Raw genomic sequence first — 24794 nt, 5'->3', positions numbered from 1 at the left:
TTCAAAAAACATGATAATAAAGTACACTGTAATCAAAGTGCACTAAAGGTTTCTCCAAATATATTATTTATATAGAGATTTACAGCAAATTCAGTTTACTGCTACGATGATGATGATAATTACAAATGCAACATGCTGTCCTATAAAATGATCCATCATCATTAGGAAATATGCTTAAACCCGTGTTTTCTCTTGAACCTGGGGCTCCTGCTGATCTACTATGCTTTCACTCTTAGCTCTCTTTGTGAACAAAGACAAACATCCCCAAATATTTGGCAAGATTATAAAAGGTTAGGTGAGGTCTGGGTTTTTGAAAAAGTAGAAGACACTGACCTAACTGATGCATGTCTTTGTTTTGCCAAATTGGACATTAAAGCAAATGAACTAAAGAATCATCCCCCAAATAGATGACAGCTATTGTTTTTATAGAAGTGAACTTGAGACTTAATCAAGCAAATGGCTTTATTACGAATTAGTCATATATTAAAAAATAACCAACCAGGCCATAGTCATTAAATGGCACAACTCTCGGTCTTTATTTATAGCAGAGGGGATAAGTTTCATGAAGGCAAAGTTCAGATTTTAGTCACTATTGTATGCTCAAGGAGGTATTCCTAGAATACAATAAGAACTTAATAAATATCTGGTAAGACAATGAATGGATGCAACTGATTATAATACAGTCCTAACTGTCTAGGTCAGAACATCCTAGCGACCTTTAGTCTGTGGCTGCTTAGGGTAATGTCTCTGTGGGTATCAGAGTAGAATTTCTAAAATTTTAACACCTCATACTAGGAGTATTGCTTTCTTGTTTTGTTTTGTTTTTCTTGTTGTTTTATCTCTCAACTCCAAGTCATTTATAAAAACATGAAACAAAACACAGATTTGGTCCCATCAAAGCCCTGCTCAAAACTCTTCAGTGTCTTACAAGGTCCTCTACCTGGGCCCCTCCTACTTTCCAGCTTCACTGCTAGTTACTCTCTGCCTTCTCTCTTCGTCTAGCTGTGCTGTCTGTCATTTTCCTCAAACTTATACTTTCTTTTGCTTCGAGCCTTTGAACATGCTATTCTTTCTGCCTGAAATCGTCTCTTCAAACATTTATGTGGTTACTATTCTTAAGGTCTCAGCTTAAAAGTCCCATCCTCATATACTATTCTAGCTCCTGGTATTCCCTCTATTATAACAGTCCACAAATTCATATTCCTGCATTTTCCATCTGGAACATGTATTCTTCACTACCATCACCACTGTATCTCCAATGTCACAGGCTCACAAGTAGAAAGTACTTAATTGATCTTGAGAGAACAAAGACCTGAACCAACAACAATTGTAGAAGAGCCATTGCTTATACTTCATCTAAAGCAGTTACTCCTCACCTCTCTCTTTTTATTCAACTCTGTGATCTGTCAGAGGCAGTATATCCATATATCTCATTTTTAAAATTATTCTTGGTGTACAATATTTTGAGAGGCACTTGCAGATGTAAGTTACAATACAGTCACTGGTTCCTTTAAACAAGGAACCAGGTAGTTTTCCCTCCTGAATTTCCTGTGACTCTTGAATATAATCTCACAAAGGAGCTTCAATAGATAAATCAAGCACGAATTTTCTTAGAGAAAAGCTGTTACCCATTTCTCTGCTTCCTGGGATGTCCTTCATTGTCCTTTCCAATTATCCAGATCCTACCCTTTCCCCTGAGTTGAGCCAAATCAGGCTTTCTCGGCCACTCTGGAACTCATTTTACTTTCATTTCAGATTCTAGTAGAGGATATTAGTCACTGATACTCACTTTAGCTCAACTCTTCTTACCTCCCCACCTGTAAGATCAAAAACTAGTAGATGAAGTTCTCATGCACTTTCTGTCTTCTTTATTGTTTTTTTTTCAATTATGTGCACTCAGAAATATGAATGTTCAAGAAATAATTGCTCTTTAATAAATATTCAGTTATCTCATTATAAATTAGCTATCTTAATAATTCCTATAATACTTTATATTTGTGAGTTGATTTACTGTTTACAAAACACTTTTCTCACTTGTCTCATTATTTGCAAAGTAATCTTGTGAGATAGTCATAAAATATTATTTTATAAAAAATATTTTTATATAATTCATGTAAATATACATATATATTTTATAAAAATTATTTTATATAATTATGTAAATATACATATATATATATATATATTTGAACTTATTAAGGAAAAATGGGTTTTCCAAAATCAAACTGCTAGTTATTGTATGTTTAAGACCTAGGAATGTCAATTTTCTTATTTTTGGTCTAGTGTTGTTTCTATTACAATCCATTGTATCAAAGAATAGTTGCTCTGTATGTAGTTCCCAAGTTTCCCTGATGATCCTTCATTGTGGATTAATGTCACATTGCTAGGCTGCCAAGATGACTCACTAAGGTGATGAACTTTTACACAACACTTCTAGAACTCTGTATTTCTGAGACTGAAGGTCAAAAAGACAATGAAATGGCCATTTGGTCTTATTAAAATATGTTTCATTTGTTGACTGAATAATGTTAGTTCTATGTATTTACTCTGTTGGTATTTTATCAGCTCTTTCTTTCTCCTTTACCGTCATCATCATCATCACCATGTATATCACTGAATTAATAGCCTCAGATATATAAACCGTAATAAAACATTAGAAAAATAAACATTATTTTCAAAATTAAAGGCCTACCTATTTAAAAGTTCCTTGGGTGTATTTATGCCTGCAGAACTGTGTTTCTTATACTAAACTGAATTCAAAATACTGAATTTTGTTCTTATTAATACTCACATTGAAGAGAAGGTAAGCACCCTTAGGATTTTTTTTAATTTGGATTTTTCACCTGAATGTCCAAAAAATGCTTTACTAGATATTCATTTATTCAACAATATCTATTGAGAGTACACTATATACAAGGTTTCTTTTTTTAGGTGCTGAGATTATGGTACTCAAAACAGACAAAATATCCAACCTTTGTAGAGCTAACATTCTTAGGATAAGCATAAGACCAAGAAAAATGGACTTTTAGAAGTCTGTGGTGGTCAAAAGTTTCAAATAGCTGATACTGTGTTGTCTATCAAATAAATGCTCAAATGGGTGAATCCCTCTATGTTTTTTTTTTATCAACTTTAAATAAAAGGCTCTAAGCACAAAGGAAAATTATACATGAATTATTGAGCTTGATCTGCCTATCTAGAGAGTAAACAAGGATCTCTTTGCTTTTTTTTTTTTTTAAGATTAGGTATTGAGTCAAAGTAGATGAGTACAAACAAGTTTACTTGAAGTTTTTTTTTTTTTTAAACACATTTAATTTCTCCTTCCCTCTTTATTGTAATTAGTTTAACAAAATAGTCAGATACTAAGTGATCATACCAATGATGTTTCTTCAGCAAAATTAAACATTGAAAACATTTCTGCATGTAGAGAAAATGACTCTTCCTGGAAAGAGATGTAATCTCTGTATATATGGCTCCACTTCTTCATTTATAATTTATAATATATAAGAAGACATAGCTCTATATATATTTAATACAGAATACAAAAGGTAATAATTTAAATTTTTATTGAATATTTAAGGGAAGAATTACTGAATTAGAGAATTATTTTTGAGTGTAGAAACTGTAAATCAGTAAGGGATCAAAATAGGGCAATGCCTGCTGAGAAACAGGAGGTATTATTTATTTTACTTGAGGAGATATGAAACCATAAGGAAATTCATAATGATTATTGGTGAAAAAGCTTTTTATTTAATGTTACCTTGATATTGTGGGTTCAATTAAAGAGCCAGTTCTCATTTTCAACTGGTCAAGTTCAGATCTCAGCTTTTCAATTTCTTCTGCTAATCTTTCCTAAAAGTCAAAGAGGCATTACTCAGATGATATGCATATGCCAATAGTACCAACATTCAACTATGATAAACCAAACAACAAAGCTTAATGAGTTTTTAAAAATAGAAAAAATGATTAACATATTTTTATTACATATTGTTAGACATGACAGCAAAAAATGCCTGATTTTCTCCTTGAAATGAAAATATGACAGCAGAAATCAATAAAATTTTATCTACATTCCCTAACATTCACTAATGCTAAGTTTTTCTAAATATATGGGAAAACTAAGGTCATGACCAGCTATGTATACATCACTTCAAAATCTGAGTAAAAAGTATAGCAGTTTAAAAAATAAAGAAAAGGTCTTATTTCTACAGTAAGTAAAGGATTTCAACCATCCTGTAATGGTCGAAGGACACATGGGTGAAAGAGAAGGAAGATTAAATTAAAAGGATGAGAAAAAAATTATCACTTGATATGAGTTAAAATTATTAGCTCGATATTGGTACAATAATTTATGCATCTGATAATTTTCTCAGATTGGCATTAACAGTTTCAGTCTGCAAATTTATGAAGATGAGGGTGATCTTACAGCTCTTAATTAAATATTCATGTAAGGACTTAATTTTGTTTTTGTAATTATAAATTTTATAATATTATAAATGTGTCCTTCCAGATTTTCTATTGTTGTTATTTTTTCCCCCTTCATGTGGCCAATGCTGGACATTTTACTGGACTCATACTTCTTTTCTCACCACAATTTTTTATCAATGTGGCCTTTGCAATGTTTCTCTTATCTGCTCTTTTTAAAATTCTTTCTACCACCATCCTACATTACACACGTTTTTACCTTTTTCCTGAATTATTTTACCAGCTTCCACGATGTATTGCTACCTTCAATCTCTTTCCCACACTTTCCTCTGCTAGATGTATCATTTTATTTTATTTTATTTATTTATTTATTTTTTGCAGTACACGGGCCTCTCACTGTTGTGGCCTCTCCTGTTGCGGAGCACAGGCTCCGGATGTGCAGGCTCAGCGGCCATGGCTCACGGGCCCAGCCGCTCCGCGGCATGTGGGATCTTCCTGGACTGGGGCACGAACCCGCGTCCCCTGCGTCGGCAGGCGGACTCTCAACCACTGCGCCACCAGGGAAGCCCTACAAATTACTTTTTTTTTTTACAAATTACTTTTAAAGCGTTTGACTTTTATTCTGAGTGAGATAGGAAATGATTGGAGGATTTCTGAGCAGAGAAGTGACCTGATCATTCTGATGGCTGTGAAATGGACAGATGAATGGGATTAGGAAGTAGAGAAGATAAAAAATTATTATGTTCTTCCAAAAACAGGCAAGAGAATTATGGCTTGGACAACAATAGTGTTAGAAAGAGAATGGCAAGGATATTGGTTGTATTTGGAAGATAGAATTAAGAGAATTTGCTCTTGGACTGGCTATGGGGTGTGTGATAAAGAAAGAGGTCAAGAACAGCTCCAAAGTTTTTAGCCTGCGTAGTTAAGAAAGAGAAGTTGTGATTTACTGACAAGACTGCTGCTGGTGGTGATTAGGTTAGGTGGTGGTGGTGTTTTGGGGGGTTTGGGGGATTACTTGTTAAGACTGAGATGACCATGTGTCCAAATAGAGATACTGGGTTGACTCCTGAATATATGTACTCCCTCAGGGAAGAGGAAGTATAGTAGGTGATCTAAATTTGCAAATTCTTAATTTACAGATGGTATTTAAATCCATGAACTCACCAGGGACCGAACATAGAGAAGAAATCCAAGGACAGTCCTAGGAACTTCAAATTTTAGAGATCAAAATAATGAAGAGAAACATGAAGAGGTTGAGTATATGAAGGATATTTACTAATAATGGACTGTGAGTTAAATATAATCGAGTGAAAATTTGAGGAGTTATAGGAGATGTGGTTAGATGAGGAAATGTGCTCAGCTGTATGGAATGATATTCAGAAATGAGGTTATGACCTGGGATTTGCTGCCTCTAGTGATTGACATGAACAGGAATGCAAAGCATGGAATGATTAGTACTGCGGGTTGCCTGGGCAGACTTTTGGAGCTACAGGCTTGGGTAGGAGGTTGGGGAGTGGGTTCTGGGGATCTTGCCAGAAGCACACAGAGCTTTGGATAACATAACATTCCATAACAGGATTAAGTCCCGAATTCACAATCTGTTTACACCCTAGTTCTTTAAACACAACCAGTCACAGCAAACTTCTGGTGATTCAGCAAATCAACCATCTTTGTTTTCTCTGTGCTATTGCATAGTTATCATCTTCTTCCCTACCATTCTTTATTTGTTAAGATCAAATGTGCCTTCAAGAGCCTGATGAAATGTTATCTTCTTCACTGTAGACTTTCTGAACTACTTTAGAAAGAATTAGATGCTATCTTCTAGGCACCATATTGTATTGCTCTAATACACCTATATTTTCGGGTTTAAGGGTGTGTACATCCTGACCGTGGGACTAAATAGTTATTTTTTAAATTAACATCATAATATGTAGTATTCAATTCAGTTAAATGTACAATTGTTCTTTCTTATCTTTATTCTCTCATCTTTTCCAATACCTTCCAAATGACATACTGTTGCCAGATCTCCTTCCCTTCCCTCCTTCCTTCCCTCCCTTCCTCCCTCTCTTCCTCCCTTCCTTCCTTCCTTCTATTACTCCCTCTCTCCCTCCTTTCTCTGTTTCCACTCCTTCCATCTTTTGTTTAATATACATCTATAAGTCACTTCTTAAGTTAGTGATTTTATATTATTTCATTTACTGATGCTGAACAAAATGAAATAAGACAAAATTGCTAACAAGAATTTTACATGTTAAGGAAGGAGGAAAACACATTAGCAATTATAGCTTTTAACATTTTATAATCTGGTCCTTATCTGCCTAGTCTGTCACATATCCTACAATAAGAATAACTGATTCCAGCCAAACTGTTATGTCCATTATTATTTAAGATATCAAAGTCACTACTCACCTCCTCCCCACTCTAAGTACTTGCAATCATGGCACAGGCACTGTATTTGAAAGCCTTGCAAAACAGTCCTATCTTAAAGCATTCTGAAGCCTTCTTTATAGCAGCAATGTATATTGATCTATCCTACCTGTAGTTCTTACTATCTTTCATTCATTTGACACTTGGCATCTGTGACTCTACAACTCATTGTTTTGTGTTTGCTCTCCTCAATTAGACTTTTCAGGTACTTTAGAACTAAGTTCATGTTTGCAAATATAACAGCACAATTTTATGCACAGTAGGTATTTAATATATTTCTGCTAAAATAATATCTCAAACTAGACACAAATCAGTGCATACATTTTTATCCCATTTATATAAAGCATGAAAAAAGTCAAAACCATTTTTTTTCTGTTAGAAGTTAAGCTAGTGATTATCCTTTAGGATAAGAGTAATGATTATATGCTAAGTGGGGCTTCCAGGATGTTGATTTTCAGTGTGTTTGGTTTGTAAAAATTCATCAAGCTCTCCCTATATATGTACACTTTTCTGTATGTATAATAAAAAGTTAAGATATTTTTAAAAGATAACATCCTAAAATTATTTATTATCAAATTTATTTTATAACAAAATGTTCACCAATGTGAAATAGAAAACTGGGCAAAATGTAAGCTTTCATAATACCTTGTCATGTAAAGATTCTTCCAGATTCTTTCTGAAAGTTTCTGATTCTTGAATTAAAACATTCTACAAAAAAGAAAAAAAAAAACAGATAAATAATAAATAAAACAGAAAATAATTAAATGTGTAGATTAATTTTTTATCACTCAAGAATCTTCTTTGATTCCTTCCTTGGTGCATCTATTTTTTTGTTTCCATGGAAACCAAGTTTCAATGGAATCTTTAAACAAGACACCTTAACATTTTTAGAAATACATAATTTAAATAGGAAATGTCATTTTGTAACACTTGGATTGACAAATAAGATAAATATTAACTTTTAAGCTATTTCTGACTGCCTCTTCCCAGTCTTTTTAAAATTTGAAATAATTAGGTTACTTTTCAAATGAGAAAAAGTGAATAAAAAGTAAAATATTAGACAAAGTTATCATAGAGAAGAATTCAGATAAACTCATTTTTACTACCCGAAGAAAGAAGAAATTGTAAGATCAGATTTTTTTAAAAGTTCAATTTCTGGATCTTTATTTCAAATACATAATTAACAATTTCTAATAATGTTTAAATTATTAGATAAATAAAAACAAAATATTAGCTTTTTTAAAAACTAATGTTACATATCATGATGTGGAAATAACCTGCATCATAGATTTGAAAAAAATCCTTGCCATAAAAGTATTACTGTTGTAAAAGCTTTATGCTTTTCTTATAGTATTACAAAGCATGATTTAAAATAATGTATTCTTTTCACATTTATAGAGTTAAATTAAAACACGAGTGTGGTTATTGGCATGCATTTGGTGCTGGATGGGACGAAGGCATGACTTATGACTTCTTAATGGGTAAATTAATCAAACTACTTTAACATTTCATTGAAACATTTTTCCTATTTTGGTTTATTGTATGGAGCAGGGGAAAATGTCTAGCTTAGGTAGCGATTGTCATTCCATCTAAATTTCCAAAATGATTTCTCCACCTAGGTTTTAGTCCCTACCTTTTTTTATACTCTGGAATTGGCAACCAGCTCACTAGCTCTTGCTGGTCAGGTAGTCACCAACTATTAATCGGACATATTAACTGTGAAAGAAATTGTAGATTGTACAGAAACACTTTTTTGGAAACAATGCAGCTGAAAGTTTTGCATTTCTAAACTCTGTGGTGGGACTGACACTAGTGCTATTGGTGATATAAACTCACTCACATTTTGGCTTTTAGACTAGCAGTAGATTCAGTTACTTGAAACATTTGTATGGTTCAAAGCAAGCCTCCCCACACACTCCAAAATACTAATTTTTGTCTTACTCTTCGTTTTTGCATACCACATGAAAGACAAATGAAATATTTTCATCACAAAAGTGCAACATGTTTTAATACCTTTGTCTTATATGATCATGCTAATATGTAAGATTTATATACCATGTAACATTTTTTATTCATTTAAAAATTGATCTTACATATTTTTACAGAAACTATTTGTTCACTTTTAAGAATATATCAGGCTTTTTTTAAATTAAGGAAAGTAAATGGATCATCTGAACAATGCAATGATTGTAGCAGAGTGTAAAACAAACATGATCGTAAGAACATAGCTGATAATCATGTGATTCTACTGGTCCTTTTACCTTCTCTTCTAGAGCAGCCATTCGTTCCTTTAAGTGTAGCTGTAAGCGTTCATTGGATTCAGTCAGAAGTCTATCCACAGTATCGGATAATCTTTTGTTGTGCTCCTCATTCATTTTCTCTCTTTGCCTAGCCTTACATTCAAAAAATAAATAAATAAATTTAACATAAAAATCACTTAAAATATTTGGGTTTGTTTTTTCTACTTTTAAAACTGGATTTAATTTTATGTCTGTTTTGATTAAATTGGCAGAAACTTTTTTTAATGCACAGGGCATATCCATATCATTTTAAATATAACCTATAATCAAGAAAGACATTCAGTTCTTATATGTAGAATATAAATCCATAAACTGATGCTTGAGAGGGATGGTCTTAAAATACATACTCTTTGAAGTTCTTGATTTTTCTCTTCAAGTTGACCTTCTAGATGCCTCATACGTTCTTCAATGTTTCCATGTCTTTCTTCAGCCTGTTAAGAAATATGAAGAATGCACCTGACATGTAAGATATGGTTAACACTTTTCCTCTAAATAAACTGAAATAAAATGTAAAGCAAGCTACTACCAACCGCAAATGTAGTTTTCAAAAAATAAACTTTTTTTAAACAGGCAGCTGAACAGCATTGCTTGAAATGTGTCAGCTACAAAGGCCTGTTACATCCAAGCATCAGCAAAACATCGGAGTTATTTATGAGCAATGAAATCAGCCAAATGTAACATGCAGACTGTGCATGGTTTGAACACAAACCTGCCATTGTCCAATCTTAAGCTCCTGAAGCACTGAACTGCACAGATGGTCGATTATCAATAAATAAAAGTAACATAATTTTTACAAATGAAAAGAAAAACTTAGATGAATTCTATTTAGCAATAGAAAGTAAAGTCCAGTAGGACTACCTTCCTACGTATGGAGATCATTTCTTGTAGTTTAGCTTCCATAACATATTGATAATCATCAGATGAGGTAGAAGAGGTTGGATCAGACTAACGAGTCAAGGAAAAGGAGAGGGACAAAATTGAAAAATCAGAACTAAAGGCACTGACACTGAACAGAACATAGCACAGAATGCTTAAAAGAAAAATGTGACAGCAAATTTAATACTTTAATAGAATTTTATGTGGAAAGAACTACACTGATATCTGGTGAATATGATGAAATTGATGGTTATAAGTGAAAAATAATGATATGCTCAAATAAAAAGCTACCAACCTAAGGTATGGAAGGTTAGTGATGGCTGGCAATGAAAGACCACTACAGAATGAATTAAAGCAACTCTGAAAGAGTCATGTAATAATTGGAATTATGGGAAACCAAACACTAGAATATGTCTCTGATAGATTGTTAAAAGTTTTATATTTTGGGTTGTTTGTTTGTTTATCATATTACTTAAAAATAATGGAAACAAAGTACCTCAATATTGAGGAGTAGGCCAAGCCAATGACTCAGGTGAAATAAATTTGGAACAAAATTTATTATAAACCCAGCTCTGTAGAAATTAGAGAAAAAGCTAAGCCACGGGGTTAATTATTATGAGTATTCTCCAATTCAAGCAGGATTGTTTCCTCAGCAGCACTGGCAAACTTACAAGATGACTTCTGGTCTCTGAATACAAACTATGGCTGTAGGTGTAGAACCTCAGCGCCTATTCTTAGACATAGCCTTAATTCGACATTTTAAATGAAAATGATTAGAAGTCCTCAAATAAAGTGAAAATAATGCTGTGAGGACAAGAAAACTTATTGTGAATTCTCCTGAATGATACTAGGGACCACTCTAAAACTGATTCTGCATTGATTTGTTGCTATGGAAACAAAATAGTGCCCTAAAGTGAATAGGCATCACAGTGCCTTTTGTGAGCTAATGTTTGTCCAGTGCCAAGGTTAGTTACATGTCTTGGAGGTGAATGTCAGGTTACCACAGATGCAGAGTGTTCAACACATGTGACATTGCTGATAGCTGAATTGTATTAGTATGTTATGCACAGATTACATGTAAAGTTACATCAACATTTTAATCATAATTACAAGTTAAATAATCACAACAGCCAAAGTACCCTATGTCAGGATAACAAAATTTAACTCCAGAGCATATTCTATTACATTTTATAAGTTTATTCTAAAACAGTGAAATGTACTTTATGCAAATATAGGACTATATATAAATATATCATGCAGTACCTGAAAAGAAATAGTAACCTATTCATGTATTGGTTCATATGCATATGTACTATTTTATGCAAGAAATTCCAACTTAATCTATAAAATAAACATTTAACGGCTGTGCTTATGCAAATAACTAAACGTTTACATTTTGAAAGATTTTCCTTCTGATATTCTTATTTCATAAATCAGGAAAATAATGAAGAAATAACAAATAACCAATTTCTCTCCTCAACCAGAAGCAACACAGAATGCTACCATAGTCTTCAAATGCCACAAAATGATTTTATAATATTTTTTAAAATTTATAATTCAATTAAGAATATAGTAAATGGTTCAAAATGTTGCTGAAATTATGTATTTTAAATTCTTAAACATATCTGTAATCTCTCAAAAGTACATTTTAACAAGCAGTTAATGTTATGACAATTAATCTGGTGACTGACTCAAGGTAGTCAAGGCATGAACATTTCAATTTCCAAAACTGTTTATTCAAATATACAAGTAAGTCAGTAGGTCCTTAAAACCTCTAGCTGTTTCCATCTTAACTACTGAAAGCACACCAAACATTGTGAAAATTCACTTCAGAGATTAAACGAGAATTCTGTCATGTTTAAATCACTGTTATTGTTGATACTTTTTATTGGTACTAAAAATGAATGAAATACCTTATGGAATTCAAGATGAATTATGTCCTTGCTGAGGAATATGCATTTTAATTAAAGAAGTAAACATCATAAATAATAAGACTGGGATCCCAAAATGTTATTATTTAATTGTATATACACTCACCAAAGCCAAATTTTAAATTTTATCCCTAGCCATTATTCAATACTTCTTACTTTCTAAAAGCCTTTTTAAATGAGCTTTAGCTACCTATTTTTACACACACACCCCCCCACACTGGCAAAAAAAAAGATATTCTTATCAACCAAAGAATAAATTCAGACATCATCTCTAAACAAACACTGGATCAATTTGCAACCACTATTGATTTATGTTCACCTTAACCTTATGAAGACTGCAATTTAAGCAACTGGTGTAAATACTATAGTCACATAAGAACAATCTTCTATATTTTGACTCCTTGATGGGATATAGGGCTTATTTTGGTTTCACTCTTTAATGTGACAAGGCAATTTTCAAACGAGCTAAAGTTTTAGAAGAAAACTTTACAGTTTTCTTTTATAGGCAGAAATAGTTTTGGGAAGAATGTGAATATATCTGGAAATGGAGAAGCAATCAAATTTAAAGAGAGGAGGGCCAAAGAGAAGAAAACAATAGTGGCAGATAATAAAAGCAGAAAAAATACTTATAGGCCAATTAAAATATATGAAGGATTGTTAACAATATCATTCAAAATATAGGAGAGGGAGCCTAAACTAAGCATAAATCATAAATTAGTGAGAAGTCAAAAACATTATGACGTAGAAAAGACTATGGAGATCAATAATAAGACATTGAAAACAAATTGGAATTGAAGTAATGAATAACTAAAACCGGTTTTAGAGACAGTCCCTAAAGGTCTTGAGAACAGAGATAAGAAAATGGTCAAAAATCTTTTTAGCCATAAAGCTTGGGAGAGCAAATGAAAGACTGATCTTCAAATGTTATAAAAGGGTTACAAGGAGAGGGAGTACACTGAAAATAAAATCTCAGCACCAGAGGCGTGTGAATAATGAATTAAATATGGCGATAATCTACAAACTGTATATCTGAAATAATGTTGATACAGAGCCAGTTAGGAGAGAAAGCAGTAAAAAGGACAAGCAGAGTGAATTCTAACATTTTCATACTTTTTAAGAGAGGTAAAACTCCTGAAAAGTGAGGAAATCAAAGGGGTCTATTCCCTTTTAATTCCCTTTCTATTCTCTTTTAATTCCAGATGAAGTGGAATTTTAGCAATATATTATCAGGTAGGAGTGAACTGAGGAAGTTACTTGGAGTGCATAAGTGAATATATGTATCAAATATGACCTCAGTAAAATAAAATAGAGGGAAAAACAGATGAGACACCTATTTTAAGTTGTTTTGTTTTACATTCTAAATTAAGGATTCTTAGGAATTTTTAAAGCCTCATATGTCAAGTATTGTATTTTAAATTATGCTTTATTCTCAATCCATCAGAGGTTAATTTGGGGCAATTTTTTGCTGAATTTTAAATTATGTTTTTGGGGGAGAGATTCCAGACTTTCTTATAGTTTACTTATGACACTATTGATTATTTTACACTAAAATATTACAAAAGTTACTTTTATTATTTAGCCACTTGCCTAACTCCCCCTAAAATAGTTCAGTTCAATAAGATAACTCTTTATAAAATTTCTTTATATTCCTCAAATGAAAAGCCTAAGTATACATATCTTAATCCATATTATAGTAATTTTAAATGTGTTTGCAAGAAAAAATAGCATACTACTACTACTATGTTTGCACTTTTTATATAATTTCAATAATATTTCTAAAATTAAATAAGTTTATATTTATTTTAGAAATCACACATCTCTGAAATTTCCAGAGTGGTTTATGGCATGGTCTGTGACTATGGAAGGATCCAGATTGTATCACCCTAATCAGACTAAAGTTTCATTCAGCTAGTTAGTCCAATACTCTACAACAAACTATACCAATACTTTCTGCTTTGTCAACTGTTTGTCTTTTCACTACCTGTTTAACTACCCTATTTTAACTAATAGGCAACAGTTTACTGTTCCTCTTTAATTATTTACTTTTCCAAAAGTAACTATATGTGGCTACTTTTATTTTGTTGCATCAGTTGTTTTGGATAATCCCTAATGCCAGAATTTATAACTTGCAGTTCATGTATCTATCTGACCCGTTTACTGCAGTGGTGTGGAAAACAGCACATGGTAATGACTATGTGAACATCTAAAATGTGTGTAAATTTTTGAATTGATATTAAAAGTCAAACATGCTTTTAGTGACAAAATCTGTACTTTTACTCTAGTGACATGTGACTTTCAAGCAATGCCATTCCATTTGACTGTGAAAGGTAAGAATAGTCGTTTTAGCATTATAATGGTTGCTAAATTCTAAAATATGCATATAATTGCAGAATCTAATGTCCATAACATAGCAGTTAATTTTGAACATTCTTCAGAATATTATTGATTTTAATTGGTTCAGAAGAAATTACAACTATTAAAATCACTTTCTGACTATTTAATGGCTTTAGACTTCTACAAATCTAATGTCTAACTTCTAACAAAATTTTTTCATACCATAGTCAGAAAGGAATCAACTGCTTATGATATCTCCTACATTTCTAATACTGTACAATTTATGTTGAGCTTACTAAATTATTATGTCTCATGTATATCCATATGTGCAAATATAACCATGGAAAATTAACTCTAAGGATGTGATATTTTGTTCGTTTTTGTTAATGTTTAAATAGGCAAAAGAATTATCATATCATATATATCAGTCATTCATTTCAACATAAATATGTGTAACATAAAAATTCATCTAAATAACAGACCAATAGAGTAAAGATTAAATAAACTTAATCTTCATAAAGCCTAAAGAAAATCTTCATATATTCCATTTTGATTACTAGTCATTTCTATAAGTATATCTAAGTTGACCAACTGTTTTATTGCAGTACCTTTGTCAGGGCTGCAATTCTCTGAGCCAGTTCAGCCTCTACTTCAGGTAAGGTCTCAGCTTTTCTCATAGTTTGCTGCAACTTTTGCTCAGCTAGCTCAAGACGCTCTTGTAACTGTCTATTCTTCTCTTCCATCTGAAATAGGGATGAAAAAAGAGACACTTAAATTGTCACAGTTAGGATAGCAAACACCAGTCACCAGGGGCTGTGGGCTTCAAGTCACTCTTTTAGAGTTAAAATAAGCTACTACTACCATACCTACTGTGCAAAGAGATTATTGTTCTCATGTTTTCATATATTACTTATCCATAATCCTTAATAAATTCAGCACATTAAAAAAAGAAAACCTTTTACTGATGGCAGCAAAAAGAAAAGAAGTTAATAGTGAGTATTAACCTGGACAAATGGAATACAACTTAGTACTAAGACTTCAGATACACCGTAATAGCAACATACTGAAAATCGTAACATTAGCTGGAGTAGGAGAGGGAATGTAGCATAATGATTGAGAGTCCAGGCTCTAGAGATGAAGTTGGAAGACTCTTCCTGTGAAGGCCAGATGGTAATTATTTTAGGCTTTGTGTATCATAAAGTCTCTGTTCCAACTATTCAATTTTACTGTTGTAGCACAAAAGCAGTCATAGACAATGATTAAATGAATGGGTATGTCTATGTTTCAATAAACCTTTATTTATAAAACAGAGCCATAGTTTTGGCACATGGGCCATAGTTTGCCCACTCCTTCTCTAGAGCCGAATAGACCTAGGTTTCCATTATTGACTCTGCAATTACCATATGTGTGACCTTAGGAGAGGATTCATGTCTCTGAACCTTAGTTTCCTCGGTATAATAATTGTACTTACTTTACTCCTCAGTATAATAATTGTATAATAATTATTTTACTTTACAGTATAATAATTGTACTTACAGGTGGTGGTTGGATTTAAGTGAGGTAATACATGTAAACTGTTTAGCACAGTTTCTGGTTCATGTCTAGATCCAAAGTAAATATTAGTCATTATTTTTATTATTATTAAGATAGATTTCTAGATTACACACTGAAAATCGCATCTGTTTAGTTAGCTTGGTTATAAATTTTAGAGAATGATTGATTACCAAAGAATACCATATTTTATTTACTCTATGTTTTGTGAGAATGGTGAGAACACACAGACCAGAACAAAACCAAGATAGAGATACTGAACCTGCCGTAGGATGGCCTCTTTATTTGCTAACTCATTTTCTAGTTTGTCATTCATGTCATGTATGGAGGTAGATTCTCTCTGAGCACTGAGGTAACGCTTCTCAAGGGTCGTGATTCTTTCTTCCATATCTTCCTTCTGTGCCATGGCCTACAATTAAAATAATTTAAAAAATCAGATTCTTAGTTTATATATTGTCTTATTATTTAAGTTGAATAGTGAGCTATAAAAGAAACTATTGCTTTCTTGAGGTAAATATTCATTCCTTTCTTTTCATTAAGGGGATGCAAGATTTCATGTGAGTTTTCTCAACTTATTTGTCAGAATTCTTCTTCCATCTTGGGTTAGCAAAAAGCTTTCTCTATCTGAGAATGCAATGGAGCACATTTTAAAACTCCTTACTGTAGACTTGGTATTCTTAGAAAAGAAGTGGCAGAAAAATTAGTTCATTACACAGTAGAAATAAGTATAATTATGGGTAGAGTTGCAAACCATAAAATTGGTAAAATGGTGGCTATAGTTCCAAATTGCAAAGGGTTTTTCAAAGAAGGATAATAAATATCATCAGTATCCTTATTGTCATGTATAAGTAAGAATAGCTCAGTGGTTAAAAGAGAAGGCAAAAATGAAAAAAAAAAGTAAATTTGAATCACACTCACAAATGAATTAACAAATTTACTTTGGAACCTAACCATTTCCCTTGTTTAATTGGAATATGATATATTCCAATGAAAAAGAATTTATAGAACTCAATGAACACAAATCTCTAGGGGAAAATCAGTTATTGGTGCAAATGAAGTGATAATTTTAAATACTATATTATTAATATAATATTAACTACATTAAGCAATAATTTTAAACCATATAATTCATAGATAACATGGAAATGATTTTATCTTCCTAATAGCTTACATGGGAATTTATTAGTAGGTAGATAACCTACTTTTTTGAGATATTGGGAAAAATCAGCTGCAGAAGTGAGCATGTTGGGCCTGGTGTGGTTTTCTGATAATTTGGGAAGCTCCTTTGCATAAGGAGCCTGACATTGAGAAGATGGTGGTGTTTTCCATTTATTACCATCCAGGTTTCTTTGACCACTTGTTCCTAAGTAGTCTCTTTGTTACTCTCCTACAAGATCCAGAGTCAATCCTGCCACATGCACAGAACAGATAAATTCCATTCTAATTTTCCAACAGAAATAGAAGCCCTTAAATGGACAGTCCTTCAGCTTCCTGATCTTCCCTAACCACCATCTGGAAATTTAACTACATCCACATAAATCCTTAACCTCTATCTTTTAGTTTAGAACAGGTGTCCCACCTTCCCTCAAAGTTCAGTCATTATCTGTATTCTGGGTTTTATGCCTTTTCTTTTCTTTTCTTTTTTTTTTTTGCGGTACACGGGCCTCTCACTGCTGTGGCCTCTCCCGTTGAGGAGCACAGGCTCCGGACGCGCAGGCTCAGCGGCCATGGCTCACGTGCCCAGCCACTCCGCGGCATGTGGGATCTTCCCGGACCGGGGCACGAACCCGTGTCCCCGGCATTGGCAGGCAGACTCTCAACCACTGCGCCACCAGGAAAACCCTATGCCTTTTCTAATTCAGGGATTTGGTCACTTTTTCTCCTGAATTTTCAAGGTGCTAGTAGAGGTAAATCCCATAACAATAGCAAGAAGAATGAAACAGGCTTATAAAAAATTTGGTACAGATCAGAGGTGGAGAGCAGAGGAAACAGAGATGATTCAAAGAAAATAAGAATGAGAATTCTTATTCTCATTCTTAAAAATAAGAAAGATAAATTATCCGATAAATTATGGACCATTGTCCATAATCTGAATTGAAATTATGAAACCAAACTGTTGGAGTGGGTGGAAAGACTTACCATAGCTTTAAAAATAAGTAAGCAAATTTATTTACCAGGTAATTAATAAAATCCTAGAAAAATAGAAAGCCATACAAAAGGAAATATTACCATTGAAAATGACTACTTGGATCATTTGTGGAATTATTTACATAGTCATAATAATCGTAACACTGAATGTGATTTTGAGATGATTATAGTGGAAGGATGGGTGTTAAGAGAAAGGAAGGGAAAGAAGAGAGTTAAAATCCTCATATAATATAACAGCAAGACATAGGATAAGTTTAAATAAGAGAAAATACCAGAAGTAATGGCTAAAAGGGTTGAAATTAAGAATTTCAGAGACTCTCCACACCTCTCCTTCCGGGAGCCTGTGCAGCCCGCCACTGCCAGAGTCCCGGGATCCGGGGACAACTTCCCCAGGAGAACGCACCACACGCATTAGGCTGGTGCAACGTCACGTTGGCCTCTGCCGCCGCAGGCTCGCCCCACATACCCTCCCTCCCCCCTGGCCTGAGTGAGCCAGAGCCCCCGAAGCAGCTGCTCCTTTAACCCCGTCCTGTCTGAGCGAAGACCAGACCCCTCAGGAGACCTACACGCAGAGGCGGGGCCAAATCCAAACCTGAACCCCCAAGAGCTGTGCTAACAAAGAAGAGAAAGGGAAATTTCTCCCAGCAGCCTCAGGAGCAGCGGACTAAACTTCCACAATCAACTTGATGTACCCTGCATCTGTGGAATACCTGAATAGACAACAAATAATCCCAAATTGAGGAGGTGGACTTTGGGAGCAACTATATATATATATATATATATTTTTTTTTTCTTCCCTTTTTCTCTTTTTGTGAGTGTGTATGTGTATGCTTCTGTGTGAGATTTTGTCTGTATAGCTTTGCTTTCACTATTTGTCCTGGGATTCTGTCTGTCCGTTCTTTTTTTTTTCTTTTTTTTTACTTTTTAATTTTTTTTCATAATAGTTATTTTTTATTTTAATGACTTTATTTTATCCTACTTTATTTTATTTTATCCCCTTTCATCCTTCCTTCCTCCCTCCCTCCCTCCCTCCCTCTCTCTATCTCTCTCTCTCTTTCTTTCTATTTTTTTCTCCCTTTTATTCTGAGCCATGTGGATGAAAGGCTCTTGGTGCTCCAGCCAGGAGTCAGTGCTGTGCCTCTGAGGTGGGAGAGCCAACTTCAGCACACTGGTCCACAAGAGACCTCCCAGCTCCACGTAATATCAAATGGCAAAAGTCTCCCAGAGATCTCCATCTCAACACCAAGACCCAGCTTCACTCAACGACCAGCAAGCTACAGTGCTGGACACCCTATGCCAAACAACTAGCAAGACAGGAACACAGCCCCATCCATTAGCAGAGAGGCTGCCTAAAATCATAATAAGGCCACAGACACCCCCAAACACACCACCAGACATGAACCTGCCCACCAGAAAGACAAGATCCAGCCTCATCCACCGGAACACAGGCACTAGTCCCCTCCACCAGGAAGCCTACACAATCCACTGAACCAACTTTAGCCACTGGGGACAGACACCAAAAGCAACGGGAACTACGAACCTGCAGCCTGCGAAAAGGAGACCCCAAACACAGTAAGATAGGCAAAATGAGAAGACAGAGAAACACACAGCAGATGAAGGAGCAAGGTAAACATTCACCAGACCTAATAAATGAAGAGGAAATAGGCAGTCTACCTGAAAAAGAATTCAGAATAATGATAGTAAAGATGATCCAAAATCTTGGAAATAGAATACACAAAATGCAAGAAACATTTAACAAGGACCTAGAAGAACTAAAGAGGAAACAAGCAATGATGAACAACACAATAAATGAAATTAAAAATTCTCTAGAAGGGATGAATAGCAGAATAACTGAGGCAGAAGAACGGATAAGTGACCTGGAAGATAAAATAGTGGAAATAACTACGGCAGAGCAGAATAAAGAAAAAAGAATGAAAAGAACTGAGGACAGTCTCAGAGACCTCTGGGACAAATTAAACGCACCAACATTCAAATTATAGGGGTCCCAGAAGAAGAAGAGAAAAAGAAAGGGACTGAGAAAATATTTGAAGAGATTATAGTTGAAAACTTCCCTAATATGGGAAAGGAAATAGTTAATCAACTCCAGGAAGCAGAGAGAGTCCCATACAGGATAAATCCAAGGAGAAACATGCCAAGACACATATTAATCAAACTATCAAAAATTAAATGCAAAGAAAACATATTAAATCAGCAAGGGAAAAACAACAAATAATACACAAGGGAATCCCCATAAGGTTAACAGCTGATCTTTCAGCAGAAACTCTGCAAGCCAGAAGGGAGTGTCAGGACATATTTAAAGTGATGAAGGAGAAGAACCTACAACAAAGATTACTCTACCCAGCAAGGATCTCATTCAGATTTGATGGAGAGATTAAAACCTTTACAGACAAGCAAAAGCTGAGAGAGTTCAGCATCACCAAACCAGCTTTACAACAAATGTTAAAGGAACTTCTCTATGTAAGAAACACAAGAGAAGGAAAAGACCTACAATAACAAACCCAAAACAATTAAGAAAATGAGAATAGGAATTTACATATTGATAATTACCTTAAATACAAATGGATTAAATGCTCCCACCAAAAGACACAGACTGGCTGAATGGATACAAAAACAAGACCCGTATATATGCTGTCTACAAGAGACCCACTTCAGACCTAGGAACACATACAGACTGAAAGTGAGGGGATGGAGAAAGATATTCCATGCAAATGGCAATCAAAAGAAAGCTGGAGTAGCAATTCTCATATCAGACAAAATAGACTTTAAAATAGAGACTATTACAAGAGACAAAGAAGGATACTACATAATGATCAAGGGATTGATCCAAGAAGATATAACAATTGTAAATATTTATGCACCCAACATAGGAGCACCTCAATACATAAGGCAAATACTAACAGCCATAAAAGGGGAAATGGACAGTAACACAATCATAGTAGGGGACTTTAACACTCCACTTTCACCAATGGACAGATCATCCAAAATGAAAATAAATAAGGAAACACAAGCTTTAAATGATACATTAAACAAGATGGACTTAATTGATATTTATAGGACATTCCATCCAAAAACAAGAGAATACACATTTTTCTCAAGTGCTCATGGAACATTATCCAGGATAGATAATATCTTGGGTCACAAATCAAGCCTTGGTAAATTTAAGAAAATTGAAATCGCATCAAGTATCTTTTCTGACCACAATGCTATGAGACTAGATATCAATTACAGGAAAAGATCTGTAAAAAATACAAACACATGGAGGCGAAACAATACACTATTTAATAAGCAAGAGATCACTCAAGACATCAAAGAGGAAATCAAAAAATTCCTAGAAACAAAAGACAATGAAAACACGATGACCCAAAACCTATGGGATGCAGCAAAAGCAGTTCTAACAGGGAAGTTTACAGCAATACAATCCTACCTTAAGAAACAGGAAACATCTCAAATAAACAACCTAACCTTGCACCTAAAGCAATTAGAGAAAGAAGAACAAAAAACCACCAAAGTTAACAGAAGGAAAGAAATCATAAATATCAGATCAGAAATAAATGAAAAAGAAATTAAGGAAACAATAGCAAAGATCAGTAAAACTAAAAGCTGGTTCTTTGAGAAGATAAACAAAATGGATAAACCATTAGCCAGACTCATCAAGGAAAAAAAGGAGAAGACTCAAATCAATAGAATTAGGGGCTTCCCTGGTGGCGCAGTGGTTGAGAGTCCATCTGCCGATACAGGGGACACAGGTTCGTGCCCCAGTCCGGGATGATCCCACATGCTGCGGAGCGGCTGGGTGTGTGAGCCATGGCTGCTGAGCCTGCGTGTCCGGAGCCTGTGCTCCACAATGGGAGAGGTCACAACAGTGAGAGCAGTGAGAGGCCCGCGTACCGCAAAAAAAAACAAAAAAAAAAACAAAAAAAAAACAATAGAATTAAAAATGAAAACGCAGAAGTAACAACTGACACTGCAGAAATACAAAGGATCATGAGAGATTACTACAAGCAACTCTATGCCAATAAAGTGGACAACCTGGAAGAAATGGACAAATTCTCAGAAATGCACAACCTGCCAAGACTAAACAAAGAAGAAACAGAGAATATGAACAGACCAATCACAAGCACTGAAATTGAAACTGTGATTAAAAATCTTCCAACAAACAAAAGCCCAGGACCAGTTGGCTTCACAGGCGAATTCTTTCAAACGTGTAGAGAAGAGCTAACACCTATCCTTCTCAAACTCTTCCAAAATATAGCAGAGAGAGGAACACTCCCAAACTCATTCTATGAGGCCACAATCACCCTGATATCAAAACCAGACAAAGATGTCACAAAGAAAGAAAACTGCAGGCCAATATCACTGATGAATATAGATGCAAAAATCCTCAACAAAATACTAGCAAACAGAATCCAACAGCACATTAAAAGGATCATACAACATGATCAAGTGGGTTTTTTTCCAGGAATGCAAGGATTCTTCATTATACGCAAATTAAACAGCGTGATTCACCATATTAACCAATTGAAGGAGAAAAACCATATGATCATCTCAATCGATGCAGAGAAAGCTTTTGACAAAATTCAACACCCATTTATGATAAAAATAAAACCTGCAGAAAGTAGGCATAGAGGGAACTTTCCTCAACATAATAAAGGCCATATATGACAAACCCACATCCAACATCGTCCTCAATGGTGAAAAACTGAAACCATTTCCACTAAGATCAGGAACAAGCCAAGGTTGCCCACTCTCACCACTCTTATTCAACATAGTTTTGGAAGTTTTAGCCACAGCAATCAGAGAAGAAAAAGAAATAAAAGGAATGCAAATCGGAAAAGAAGAACTAAAGCTGTCACTGTTTGCAGATGACATGATACTATACATAAAGAATTCTAAAGATGCTACCAGAAAACTGCTAGAGCTAATCAATGAATTTGGTCAAGTAGCAGGATAGAAAATTAATGCACAGAAATCTCTGGCATTCCTATATACTAATGATGAAAAATCTGAAAGTGAAATTAAGAAAACACTCCCATTTACCATTGCAACAAAAAGAATAAAATATCTAGGAATAAACCTACCTAAGGAGACAAAAGACCTGTATGCAGAAAATTATAAGATACTGAAGAAAGAAATTAAAGATGATACAAATAGATGGAGAGATATACCATGTTCTTGGATTGGAAAAATCAACATTGTGAAAATGACTCTACTACCCAAAGCAATCTACAGATTCAATGCAATCCCTATCAAACCACCAGTGGCATTTTTCACAGAACTAGAACAAAAATTTTTGCAATTTGTATGGAAACACAAAAGACCCCGAATAGCCAAAGCAATCTTGAGAATGAAAAATGGAGCTAGAGGAATCAGGCTCCCTGACTTCAGACTATACTACAAAGCTTCAGTAATCAAGACAGTATGATACTGGCACAAAAACAGAAATACAGATCAACGGAACAGGATAGAAAGCCCAGAGATAAACCCACGCACAAATGGTCACCTTATTTTTGATAAAGGAGGCAAGAATATACAGTGGAGAAAAGACAACCTCTTCAGTAAGTGGTGTTGGGGAAACTGGACAGATACATGTAAAAGTATGAAATTAGAACACTCCTTAACACCATACACAAAAATAAACTCAAAATGGATTAAAGACCTAAATGTAAGGCCAGAAACTATCAAACTCTTAGAGGAAAACATAGGCAGAACACTCTATGACATAAATCACAGCAAGATCCTTTTTGACCCACCTCCTAGAGAAATGGAAATAGACACAAAAATAAACAAATGGGACCTAAGAAACTTAAAAGCTTTTGCACAGCAAAGGAAACCATAAACAAGACCAAAAGACATCCCTCAGAATGGGAGAAAATATTTGCAAATGAAGCAACTGACAAAGGATTACTCTCTGATATTTACAAGTAGCTCATGTAGCTCAATAACAAAAAAACAAACAACCCAATCCAAAAATGGGCAGAAGACCTAAATAGACATTTCTCCAAAGAAGATATACAGATTGCCAACAAACACATGAAAGAATGCTCAACATCATTAATCATTAGCGAAATGCAAATCAAAACTACAATGAGATATCATCTCACACCAGTCAGAATGGCCATCATCAAAAAATCTAGAAACAATAAATGCTGGAGAGGGTGTGGAGAAAAGGGAACACTCTTGCACTGCTGGTGAGAATGTAAATTGATACAGCCACTATGGAGAACAGTATGGAGCTTCCTTAAAAAACTAAAAATAGAATTACCATATGGCCCAGCAATCCCACCACTGGGCATATACCCTGAGAAAACCATAATTCAAAGAGTCATGTACCAAAATGTTCATTGCAACTCTATTTACAATAGCCAGGACATGGAAGCAACCTATGTGTCCATTAGCAGATGAATGGATAAAGAAGATGTGGCACATATATACAATGGAATATTACTCAGCCATAAATAGAAACGAAATTGAGTTATTTGTAGTGAGGTGGTTGGACCTAGAGCCTGTCACACAGAGTGAAGTAAGTCAGAAAGAGAAAAACAAATACCGTATGCTAACACATATATATGAAATCTAAGAAAAAAAAAAGGTCATGAAGAATCTAGGGGTAAATGGGAATAAAGACACAGACCTACTAGAGAATGGACTTGAGGATATGGGGAGGGGGAATGGTAAGCTGTGACAAAGCGAGAGAGTGGCATGGACATATATACACTACCAAACGTAAAATAGATAGCTAGTGGGAAGCAGCCTCATAGCACAGGGAGATCAGCTCGATGCTTTG

At 34.4% G+C, this 24794-nt stretch overlaps 1 protein-coding gene across 1 annotated transcript in view; it reads right to left on the bottom strand.

Moving 5' to 3' along the window:
• The window catches only part of PPFIA2 (PTPRF interacting protein alpha 2), a 474509-nt gene that overhangs the window by 88925 nt on the left and 360790 nt on the right, over positions 1 to 24794 (bottom strand). Inside the window, exons 12-17 of the mRNA XM_060165096.1 lie at positions 16104 to 16250; positions 14899 to 15033; positions 9497 to 9580; positions 9111 to 9242; positions 7495 to 7557; positions 3758 to 3849 (exon numbers count right to left, since the gene is read on the bottom strand). Of these exons, the coding sequence (XP_060021079.1) occupies positions 3758 to 3849; positions 7495 to 7557; positions 9111 to 9242; positions 9497 to 9580; positions 14899 to 15033; positions 16104 to 16250 (653 nt within the window). The remainder of the gene's footprint in view (positions 1 to 3757; positions 3850 to 7494; positions 7558 to 9110; positions 9243 to 9496; positions 9581 to 14898; positions 15034 to 16103; positions 16251 to 24794) is intronic.

Source organism: Lagenorhynchus albirostris, chromosome 11 (genome assembly GCF_949774975.1).
Source record: "Lagenorhynchus albirostris chromosome 11, mLagAlb1.1, whole genome shotgun sequence".
NCBI lineage: Eukaryota > Metazoa > Chordata > Mammalia > Artiodactyla > Delphinidae > Lagenorhynchus > Lagenorhynchus albirostris.
Note: the sequence above shows the minus strand (reverse complement) of the source record. Positions and strands in the feature narration are given on the sequence as shown.